Raw genomic sequence first — 12688 nt, 5'->3', positions numbered from 1 at the left:
ACGAAATGCACAGCGATAGGTAGCAAGAGCAATGGCGATTCTGCTAGGAACAGAGGGGACCGTTGGCAACGACAACGGTAACTACATGGAAACGAAGTCAGAACGAGGCGTCATCGAATGTTTCCGGCAATGCCAAGCAGGCGGCTAGAGTCGGATCTCATGGTGTCAAACACCTGGCGATTTTTAGGTTTTTAGCCGATGCCTACAGGTTCAAACGTTGGCTATACCATAGTTCACTACCACGCCTTATCTGTTAGATCTTAAAAACACACTGTCAGTTCTCCAAAGCCCATTTAAGATGAGTACCAGTGGGGAAAGTTGAGGATTCGTTTTCAGACAGAAAGATACAAGTCTTCCCATTCCCCTTTTTGTTATTTCACATAAGAGTATATCAGAAAGGGAAACTGAAGTTTATGCACGTGTAGTGCCGGATATAATGGGCAGATGTACGTTAAAGTCATTTTCACCAAGTTGAAAATTGATAGACGTTAGGGACCATTTGTTTCCATAGAACTGTGGAAGAAAGACCTTAGTCTCACTAACCAAAGACGGAAACGACTACAAATAAGGAAGCACATCCCCTTTTCTCGGTCGTTACCATGGTTGCCGTCGGTGATAAAAAGAAGTGCATGTTGTGTTTGTTTGAACCCCGAATTGAAAGTGGCAAACTGATGAACGTAAATAGTTGCTGGCAAAGTCCGTACATCGGACGTGAGCACCGTTTGCTGGTGTTTAGCTCGTGGCGTACTTTTACAGGCTGTTGGTAGGTGCACTAATTGCTGCGGAAAGATAGCCTACGCAATTCGACTGATAAACGCTCGCTAATAGTCCGACAAGAGTGGTCTCCCTTTGTGCATCAGCCCGGACCAAGCTGGATAAGAGAGACCAGTCCAGCCATTCCTTTAAATACACTTACAGCTCATCGACCTGCTTAATGACCACTCGACGAGGAGCACAACCGCCCTTCCAGTCTTTGAATATGTGCACATATGTAAATACGATGTGGGGTAGTAGGGTAGCCTTGTGCTTAAAGCAGAATTGCCGGGTTCCATTCCCCAAATGGGTGAAGCCCATTTCTGGTGTCCCCCGTCGTCATACAGCTGGAATAATGCTAAAGGCGGCGTAAAATCCGACTCACTCACTAAAACAGAGGTGACGGTTAAACAACCACAAAGAGTGAAGGGAGACCATTCTCGATCATTCACCAGTGCACGTAATTTAAAGTAAGTGAAGTCATCGTAAAATATCTAGAGTTCCGACATCCAGTTTGTAGTTATAACTGCACACGACTATTGACGTCGTCATTTCCATCACAGAGAACTTGCTAAAAACTCGATTAGAAGACAGCAACACAATGGGACAGCGCAAACGATCCCTTAGTATTTTCATTAGTGTAGTCTTACAGCATCTTCAAGTTCCATCACAATAAAACAGACTTGGTTCAATTGACTCTCCTGTTGTGTTACTGTCACCTAGTTGTTAGTAGGTCCAAAGAAGGAAGAAAAACAGACTCTTGTGTATACCATTCACTAATATTTATTTATATCAAGAAGTAAAATGGTATGTGCTTGAATAAAGTATCCGAATCGGGACCAAAAGGAATGTATGGTTCTCTCATTAGGAGAGAATTACTAAGAGATATAAGCCAAATGGTATGCCAAAAGATAGTAGCTCAAAAGGGTGTGTGCGAAGGAATGCTAAAATTTGTAGTGAAAACAGACGAATGAGGGGCAAATGGAATAATAGAAAAATCATGCCCAAAATATGTGTGATAAATAGTAAAAACATCTCTGCGGGATTCTAACAATACCGCCCCTCGTTCATGTACAACCAGAACTTTCATTTCAATGGCAGAAATGGCGTGTGTATTGCCAGACAAAGTAGCCGAAACAACCAAAATGGGGCCAGTGGTATCCCAGTGTTAGGGGTTTTCGACGGTATAAGAGAAAAACGTATTTTTTTATCTTTAATATCATTTTAAGTTTTGATTTTGCTAACCATGAGTGATAAAGGTATATTCATCTATTTAAAAAAAAAAGTATCATGTGTTTCCAAGAAAAATAGCGTATATAACATCGTATCGGCGAAACTGCAGTCGCTTGTCACATCCGGGTATTTTTGTATGTGTTTTCGACGGTGAGCCATACTTTTTCCTCCGCACTGCGATAGTGTTTTGATCACGTGGCTTCCTGTTTCATACCTAAACTGTCACTAGCAGACGACTGATCTTGTTGAATTTGCTCGCTATGTTTTGTTATACAGGAAATTGATTTTGCATCTGAAGTGGTATTAACGATCGAAGGTAAATAATATTGTTGTTTATTTGCTCTTTACATAACTTCTTTTCTTGATTTCAATTGTCAATAAAACGTCTCACGACAGGAATTGGGCATCCGCCCTACCGATGACACTGTTTGTGCACTCCGATCGCGCACGTACTTCCTCGATATAGCGCTGGCAATGCAATCGTCGAAATCACCAGAACGTCGAATTCAGCTCGCTTTGGGATATAACAGGGTATTATACGGACACCAGAACATGTCACCGAACAGAAAACCATCTTCATCCCCATAAGACATTCATCCTGAATCGCACATGCACAAGGAGTATGCATTTCAAACGTACTCTTTAGTTATGACTATTTCGTTTGGGTGTAGATATTTTACATATTAAAATTACCATTTCGCTTTTAGTTATGTCGTCATATTTTTAAAGAAACCTCTATATTCGTACAATTTGTTAGATCCTTTGTTGTACATCTAACAGAATTTTTATTAGGGGGTTCGAATAGTATGATGGTCGCACGTATGACGTATGACAGTCGCACGTATGACACTCTGAATAAGCTAGTGTGTACATACATTGTGAAAAACCGCGAATAACTAAAAAAAACTATGTTATTTATGTGATCTCAATATGCCTGTATTGAGAAAACATAATGGGAAAAATGCATTAGAGAACATTTTTGTTTGACAGTTTAATGACGACGTGCTATATACCAGTGTTGTCACAACCCCTAGTGTACATTACACAACCCTGTGCACTTAAAAGAACCCACGAATCCATTAGTAAATGACCAGATGGTGGTCAGATGTTTTTACTCGTTAGGATGAGAGAGCCTCAATAAACTCGGTGCGCCAAGTGGCAGCAAGAGTTGTATGTTCCCCAGGGAGTTGAGATTGACATCCAGTGACCAGGGGGTGGCGGGGTGGGGGAAATAGCAGCGCATTGCGCATGCACTAGTGCGTGGATATGTGCGCTATATAAAATATCCCGTATCGTATCTATTCCGTTGCCGCTTTGCTGATGTTTCGTTTCAAAGATTTCTTCTGTACATTTTTCGCGGTTTAAAATGCTCTCAGTGAGCATACAAGCAAGGGACATCACTCTAAAACCTTTGCTCACTGTTAAACTACTTCCGGCACATGTGACATGTAAACAAGAGGTGGGTTGGGTTCGAGTATAGTTTTCATTTGTCGGTATTTACTCGTGAGGTAAGGGTAGCTGATAGGATATGGCGGAAAGCCGGTGAACATATCCACGCTGAAACGATGTAGGTCACATCCATAACCGCAGCTATGTACTTTCAGCGTAATGCATCGCAAATGCATGTTTTGTCACTACGAGAGTGTCTGAGTGTTAACAAATGCCAATGGCGAGCGACCAGTTATCGCCATTTTAAGCTGTTTTTAATGATTTGCTCCAATATTTCTTAACAGAATGTTTTCTGTTTGTATACCGTTGCCGATCGTGTTTCTCCGACACGCGGTTAACAGACAGCTCGATAGTGTATATTGTGCTTTCCCAACTACTAACAAGATCAGTTATCGCCTTTTCGAAATTCTTTATGTTATTCATCCTAATTTGACATAAACTTGGTAATAATTTAAAACTATTGTGTTTCAAACCTTGTCATATTGAAGAAATGTCCTCATTGGAATTTGTTTAAGAAAAAAGAAATCTAAAAGAACAAAACTCGCACTCACTGAGAATGTTAACAGATGCTGATATAAACTGATGGGAATATGGAGATGTCATGGTGGGGTTCAACTTATGAAACTTGACAATTTGAGTAATAGTTTTCGCAATTTTCGCAATGTTTCTTTTCTCAGGGAAAGGCAAAAAGAAAATTGACAGTTATATTTTGTCAGTATCATCTGCATGGTATCTGTCGAGTCCATAAAACGGAGATGGAAATTTGGGTCAATTCAAGGTTATTAAGTGTTGGCATTATGGGTATGTTCGGACAGATTAAAATCTGCTTTTTTTATGGACTAGGTTGTTAAGTCATAGATTCACAACACAACCAGGATGATATTCATTCAGTTCTCATCATTTATGAAATTTCATGTCAACACACTAATGGTCACATAACATCCCCCCAACGTGTTTGGGTCTCATCTTCTGATTGATTCATATTTGTAACGTCTACAACGTAAAATACCCACAGTCATTTTAACTCTTGTAACCTATCGTTTTTTGGATACATGAATGTCTGAAATACTACGGAAGTACAAGTAAAGCTGTCTGTGCAAGCGCTACAGCCAGGTGTTGGTGATAACTGGTATGCGTTGATAACTGTTCGCTAGCCATTAAGATTTATGGAGGTTGCTTTGGATACAGAAATGGAAAGAATACTTTTTCTTCGTCATGCAGGATTCATTTCCACCATCCGTCATCATGTGAAGTAGTCTTCACTTTATTTCAGTTTATTGTTGCTGGTGAACCATCACAGACCTATCATGGGATAGATTCATAGCTGAATACACAAGAAAAGAGTTCCTGATGTGCCATTTAGCTACAGAAAAAGAGTCGTAGTCATACCTCCAGTACAAGCTGCATTCAGCAACATGCAACACTCGTTGTTTGAAATGACACGGCTCATGTCGCTGAGTCAGGAGACACGTGGCAGCGTCAAGCCGAAGACCTCGATCACGCAGTATGCATGGAAGGAAGAGGGAGAGGTCAACATGTTGGCACTGGCTTGTTCAAATGGTATGTAGATCTAGATCGAACTGAATGCTCGTAAATCTTGTGCTGAGGCGATTTGGGATTCAAATTTCAATACTTTAACATAGGTTTACATCTGCACCTCATTCCTATGTCACCCAATAGTATACAACGATGCTCTTACTGTTGATCATTGGATTTCCGATCCTGATTTGATTGTTTACAGATTGTTGCTGGAATATTATTGTAACACAATGGTCATCCCATGGAACCATTTCTGATGTCCCCTGCTGTGATATTGCTGGAATATTCCTAAAAGCAATGTAAAACAAAAGTTTCTCACTCATTTTTCAAAACTCACTCGCTCACTCACTCACTCACTAGCACTCACTCACTCACCCTTTCTGTTGTATAGTTGGTATAAACAAAACTTACTTGTGAACGTGTGGTTTTACTCAGAAAGTTTATTTTATTACCTTAAAAATGAATTATGATGAAATCATGTTATCTGCCCCATGCCACATGTTATATATATATATATATATATATATATATATATATATATATATATATATATATATATATATATATATATATATATATATATATATATATGTCATCTGTTTTCATTGCAAGTACTTATTGATGATTTCAGATCAGATTGTGTTGCGGTACAGCATTGCTGGTAAGCCTCCACTTATCAAACAGTTGTCATGGATACCAAGCACAACAATTGTGGCAATGTGTTTTGACCCAACTGTGACATGGCTCCTTATCTTGACCCACAACCCAGACATCTACCTGGTGCCAGCCTTCTCCCTCATGGTAAGTCACATCTACCTGCTGACACAGTTGACACATCATCAGTCCCCATGCTGTTGATCACTGGATTGTCTGGTCCACACTCAATTATTTACAGACATCTGCTATAATGTTGGAATATTGTTGAGTGTGGCATAAAACTAGACTCACACACTCAATAAAAGTTCATACCTAATGCATACAACCACATCCACTGTTTGTGATACAGCTGCTAACCTTCTTATCATAGTTATCCTGTTCATGGGAATCTTTTACATACTGAAAACAGAAAACGGTAGTTCAGTTAAGTGGAATTTTCTTGTGAATACCAAACATGGACTGTCAAACATTGTGTCGCTTTTAGCTTCATAGAGAGAAGCAGGTTCTATCTCTATGAAGCCTGTTGTTGTTAACTGTCAGGGTAAACGTGACTTATTGTCCCACTCAGGTTCACGATTCACAAAGCATTTATGACAACATTCATGCGCCTATGGTAGACTGTAGACTTGGGACAGGGTGCAACATTATGACTGCTATCACTCTTTGATGTGATACTTTACTTAGTGACATAATTGTAATTATCAGAATTTCAAAGTAACATTATCAAAGTTTGTGGCTAATCTGTACTGAAGCAAAAGGGCTTATTTTATTTCACATACTTCTTGTACAAAATGAAACCTTTGTTTTTCAAAGAACTGTTACATTTTCAGGAGCCCAAGGCACGAGTGAACCAACTTTGGAACACAGATGACGTCACACACATCAAACTCCAGCAGCCAAAGGGTAATCAAACATCATTTTGTTGCATAAACTGCAAGCAAGAAGTTGTCTATCCATAAAAGTCTTCATCCTCCTCTGGACTCAAAATGATCAGTATTCAGAGATGACATTTCAGTGACTCATGTTGAGTTACTCTAAGTGATAATTATAGTTTATTTATCATAGTAGAGGAATATTGCTTAAAGTGACTGAAAATATCTGAAAATTACTGAGTCAGCTCTGGCTGTGACAAACAAATCTTTTAGCACCTGCCTCAAACTGTTAATGTATAGATCACACGGAGATGTTCAGTCTTTGAAGGGGTAGCCCAGTGGTTAAAGCGTTCGCTCATCACGCCGTAGACCTAGGTTCAATTCACCACATGGGTGCAGTGTGTAAAGCCTGTTTCTAGTGTCTTCTGCTGTAGTACTGCTCTAGATCTAATATTGCTAGAAGCAGCATAAAACAATGCTTTCGCTCACATATTTTTAAGTTGTTTCTGCATAAAGTGCCAAGGTGATATCACTGATATGTGTCAAAGAAAATATTAGTTTGTACATGAATTTCATTGGAATTACTAAAATTAAGTTTTTCAGAAAATGTTCTCATTACACTGGTTGTTTGATAACTGTGAATGTCTTGGTAGTGAAATTGATAAACAAAAATTGCAGTTTTGACATTACACCTGTGTTTCTTATAAATTAACAACATCACTAGTGACGAGGTATGACACATCTGAACCTCAACAGATGTCATTACTTTCACGCCCTTCCCATGTCCACGTGCTTTTTGTATTATGTTTTCAGCATTAATAAAAAGGTGTAACATTTTAGAACCATTCAGTAAGTTGAAAGTGCCACTCTCGTCAAGTGTTTTGATCTACATGTCCTGCCTGTTTTACGTTAATAACGCAAACAAGACAGTGGGATATATTAGAACCTCATCAGTTCCACTCCATTCAGTGTTGTGTTCTAAAGGTGATGTGTGCGTGGTTCATTGGTGGCATACTCTAGACGACCAACAAGTTGCTGTCATTGGAACTAAGGTATGTGTTTCTTTCTCCAACATAAGAGAAAGTTAGGTTTGACTGAGCATTTTGGTGAGGTTTTGCCCTATGGCGGTAGTGTTTGCTATCACATTGAAAACCTGAGTTCGATTCCTCATATTCCAGCCCGTTTTTGGGGTGTCCTGTCATGACATTGCTGCGATATTGCCAAAAGCTTCATAAAACTGGTAATTGATAGAGTTCACAGATGTGTACAGGCTCGGTGTATGTCTTCATGCTATCCAAGCATCCGCAGTGAAATATGAATACTTGTTTGCTTCTACCTCTGCATTCAGAGTGAATTGAGCTCACTGAATAGTTTGAAATGTATTTTTGTCATTTTAGATTATAGATAAAATTCAACTACAAGCGTAAACAGCTTAAGGGATGTAAATCTGGGTAGGGCCCATGCAGATAGCAAAAGTACTAAAAGTCCCTACAGTCCCTTATATGGTGATCTATATTCAGTTGCTCAATCAGGGTTTTAATTTAAAGTTTTCCTGATCTTCAAAATGATAATTATTTGCTCTAAGCATGATATCTCTCTCTGTCTGTCTCTCTCTCTCTGTCTCTCTCTCTTTCTCTCTCTCTCTCTCTCTCTCATATGAACCACTTATCTGTGTCTGTCTCTTTGTATGGTAAGTACATTATGAGGCACCGAGGTCACTAAGTCTCTTTATGTTGTGGTTTCAGCATTTGTCAGTCATCATTTCTATTGACATAGTAATACTGTGGTTTAAATGATGTGATATTTCATTTCATGTTTCCCAGGCAGGGGAGATTATATTTGTGGACTTATTGAGGAAAAAGATTGTTGCTTCTACTCGTGTTGACACAGCCATCTTGAAACTTGACCTAGTGTTGGATGACCAACAGATGGCGACGTCACTACTGGTAACTTGATGCACTGTCCTTCTGTAGTATTTTAGCTCATTTGATTGGATTGTTTGATGTTTGATGCTGCACCTAGAGTATTCCAGCTGCATGGCAGTGGCACATAACCAGTGTATGCAATACTTTAAGTTGGCCATGAAAGTTGGCTTTGAAATTGGCAGGCCCTGAATGAAATCTGCAGACACCATTTTTGTTAAAGTTACACCAATAAAAACAAAGCAGACTTCACTGTACACACTATTTCTATATTCACACTATTTCTGAAAAAATCAATTAGTGAAGCCAGTGGCGTAGGGAGGGAAGGTATTTACTTTTTTAAGTCAAGTGTTGATATTCTTATATACAAAGCACTGAAATACCAAGAAGTGTAACTGTAGGTTATGGTAACATGATGGATGATTCCCAAACATTAATAAAAGTGGGAAAGATTCTAGTGATGAAAATAATATAAAAGGTAATTTACTGAAGGCCACAAGGGCCTGCAAATATTTGAAACTGCCCGCCCGCGTAGGCTGACTGGGCGTCCAGGCAAGTGATTATTTCAAACGCTGTCCGTTAGTACATCTGGTCTTTATACTAAGTAGGACTTTGTGGTTACAAGTGTTTGCTGAAGTGGTGTTAATATATGGAATTCCTCTGAAATATGTCTGTCATTCTTCATGGCTGTATGTTTCTTAGTAAAGGAGTGAGTGGGTGAGTTTACTTTCATGACACACTCAACAGTATTCCAGTTATATGGTAGCAGTCTGTAAATAATTGAGTCTGGACCAGACAATCCAGTGATGAACAGCATGCGCATTGATCTGCGCAATTGGGAACCAATGACATGTGTCAAACAAAAGATCAGGGAGGCTGACCACACGTTCCCGTTAGTTGAATCTTACAACAAGCATAGTCGCCTTTTGTAGCATGGGTTGCTGAAGGCCTATGCTACCTCGGATCTTCATGGGTCGAGCATTTAAGGGAAATCCACATTAGTACCACATTTGTTGGGGATGGATGGTATTTGTCAAGCCATAAGGACTTATATTTTACATCCTGATGGAACTGTGAAACAGACTTGTATATTCAGTGTTGGGTTTTCCAGATCACTGCAAGTGGAAATAATCAGTGGAAGCTACTTCTGGAAAGTCGCTCCATGGATAGGATGTTTGCTGAGCTGAGTATTGACGGCCCAGAGACATTCCAGGACCCTGTCAACAACATCTTGGCTCAGACAGGTAAGATGGTCGTTATGTTCATATGTAGTACCAAGCTGAGTTTCAACTTGATTGAGACATTCTAGGACCCTGTCAACATCTTGGTGCAGACAGGTAAGATGGTCGTTATGTTCATATTTAATACCAAGCTGAGTTTCAACTTGATTGAGACATTCCAGGACCCTGTCAACAACATCTTGGTGCAGACAGGTAAGATGGTCGTTATGTTCATATTTAGTACCAAGCTGAGTTTCAACTTGATTGAGACATCCTAGGACCCTGTCAACATCTTGGTGCAGACAGGTAAGATGGTCGTTATGTTCATATTTAATACCAAGCTGAGTTTCAACTTGATTGAGACATTCCAGGACCCTGTCAACAACATCTTGGTGCAGACAGGTAAGATGGTCGTTATGTTCATATTTAATACCAAGCTGAGTTTCAACTTGATTGAGACATTCCAGGACCCTGTCAACAACATCTTGGTGCAGACAGGTAAGATGGTTGTTATGTTCATATTTAGTACCAAGCTGAGTATCGACGGGATTGAGACATTCAAGGGCCCTCTCAACAACATCTTGGTGTAGACAGCTAAGATGGTCGTTATGTTCATATGTATTACTGAGCTGAGTATCGACGGGATTGAGACATTCCAGGGCCCTCTCAACAACATCTTGGTGTAGACAGCTAAGATGGTTGTTATGTTCATATGTATTACTGAGCTGAGTATCTAGGGGATCAAACATTCCAGGGCCCTCTCAACAACATCTTGGTGTAGACAGCTAAGATGGTTGTTATGTTCATATGTATTACTGAGCTGAGTATCGACGGGATTGAGACATTCCAGGGCCCTCTCAACAACATCTTGGTGTAGACAGCTAAGATGGTTGTTATGTTCATATGTATTACTGAGCTGAGTATCGACGGGATTGAGACATTCCAGGGCCCTCTCAACAACATCTTGGTGTAGACAGCTAAGATGGTTGTTATGTTCATATGTATTACTGAGCTGAGTATCGACGGGATTGAGACATTCCAGGACCCTGTCAACAACATCTTGGTGTAGACAGCTAAGATGGTTGTTATGTTCATATGTATTACTGAGCTGAGTATCGACGGGATTGAGACATTCCAGGACCCTCTCAACAACATCTTGGTGTAGACAGCTAAGATGGTTGTTATGTTCATATGTATTACTGAGCTGAGTATCGACGGGATTGAGACATTCCAGGGCCCTCTCAACAACATCTTGGTGTAGACAGCTAAGATGGTTGTTATGTTCATATGTATTACTGAGCTGAGTATCTAGGGGATCAAACATTCCAGGGCCCTCTCAACAACATCTTGGTGTAGACAGCTAAGATGGTTGTTATGTTCATATGTATTACTGAGCTGAGTATCTAGGGGATCAAACATTCCAGGGCCCTCTCAACAACATCTTGGTGTAGACAGCTAAGATGGTTGTTATGTTCATATGTATTACTGAGCTGAGTATCGACGGGATTGAGACATTCCAGGGCCCTCTCAACAACATCTTGGTGTAGACAGCTAAGATGGTTGTTATGTTCATATGTATTACTGAGCTGAGTATCGACGGGATTGAGACATTCCAGGACCCTGTCAACAACATCTTGGTGTAGACAGCTAAGATGGTTGTTATGTTCATATGTATTACTGAGCTGAGTATCGACGGGATTGAGACATTCCAGGACCCTCTCAACAACATCTTGGTGTAGACAGCTAAGATGGTTGTTATGTTCATATGTATTACTGAGCTGAGTATCGACGGGATTGAGACATTCCAGGACCCTCTCAACAACATCTTGGTGTAGACAGCTAAGATGGTTGTTATGTTCATATGTATTACTGAGCTGAGTATCTAGGGGATCAAACATTCCAGGGCCCTCTCAACAACATCTTGGTGTAGACAGCTAAGATGGTTGTTATGTTCATATGTATTACTGAGCTGAGTATCTAGGGGATCAAACATTCCAGGGCCCTCTCAACAACATCTTGGTGTAGACAGCTAAGATGGTTGTTATGTTCATATGTATTACTGAGCTGAGTATCTAGGGGATCAAACATTCCAGGGCCCTCTCAACAACATCTTGGTGTAGACAGCTAAGATGGTTGTTATGTTCATATGTATTACTGAGCTGAGTATCTAGGGGATCAAACATTCCAGGGCCCTCTCAACAACATCTTGGTGTAGACAGCTAAGATGGTTGTTATGTTCATATGTATTACTGAGCTGAGTATCTAGGGGATCAAACATTCCAGGGCCCTCTCAACAACATCTTGGTGTAGACAGCTAAGATGGTTGTTATGTTCATATGTATTACTGAGCTGAGTATCTAGGGGATCAAACATTCCAGGGCCCTCTCAACAACATCTTGGTGTAGACAGCTAAGATGGTTGTTATGTTCATATGTATTACTGAGCTGAGTATCTAGGGGATCAAACATTCCAGGGCCCTCTCAACAACATCTTGGTGTAGACAGCTAAGATGGTTGTTATGTTCATATTTAGTACCAAGCTGAGTATCGACGGGATTGAGACATTCCAGGGCCCTCTCAACAACATCTTGGTGTAGACAGCTAAGATGGTTGTTATGTTCATATGTATTACTGAGCTGAGTATCGACGGGATTGAGACATTCCAGGACCCTCTCAACAACATCTTGGTGTAGACAGCTAAGATGGTTGTTATGTTCATATGTATTACTGAGCTGAGTATCTAGGGGATCAAACATTCCAGGGCCCTCTCAACAACATCTTGGTGTAGACAGCTAAGATGGTTGTTATGTTCATATGTATTACTGAGCTGAGTATCGACGGGATTGAGACATTCCAGGGCCCTCTCAACAACATCTTGGTGTAGACAGCTAAGATGGTTGTTATGTTCATATGTATTACTGAGCTGAGTATCGACGGGATTGAGACATTCAAGGGCCCTCTCAACAACATCTTGGTGTAGACAGCTAAGATGGTTGTTATGTTCATATGTATTACTGAGCTGAGTATCGACGGGATTGAGACAT

The 12688-nt window shown here is 40.2% G+C and overlaps 1 protein-coding gene across 1 annotated transcript in view; it reads left to right on the top strand.

The window, feature by feature from the left end:
* The first annotated feature begins 3414 nt into the window (after window positions 1-3414).
* The window catches only part of LOC137296079 (uncharacterized), a 48438-nt gene continuing 39164 nt past the window's right edge, over window positions 3415-12688 (top strand). The window contains exons 1-7 of the mRNA XM_067827740.1: window positions 3415-3445; window positions 4709-4995; window positions 5606-5775; window positions 6462-6534; window positions 7488-7555; window positions 8327-8449; window positions 9537-9669. Of these exons, the coding sequence (XP_067683841.1) occupies window positions 4851-4995; window positions 5606-5775; window positions 6462-6534; window positions 7488-7555; window positions 8327-8449; window positions 9537-9669 (712 nt within the window). The 5' untranslated portion in view covers window positions 3415-3445; window positions 4709-4850. The remainder of the gene's footprint in view (window positions 3446-4708; window positions 4996-5605; window positions 5776-6461; window positions 6535-7487; window positions 7556-8326; window positions 8450-9536; window positions 9670-12688) is intronic.

This window comes from Haliotis asinina, chromosome 9 (genome assembly GCF_037392515.1).
Source record: "Haliotis asinina isolate JCU_RB_2024 chromosome 9, JCU_Hal_asi_v2, whole genome shotgun sequence".
NCBI classification, from domain to species: domain Eukaryota; kingdom Metazoa; phylum Mollusca; class Gastropoda; order Lepetellida; family Haliotidae; genus Haliotis; species Haliotis asinina.
The sequence above is the reverse complement of the archived record's forward strand: the minus strand, read 5'-3'. Positions and strand labels throughout refer to the sequence as shown.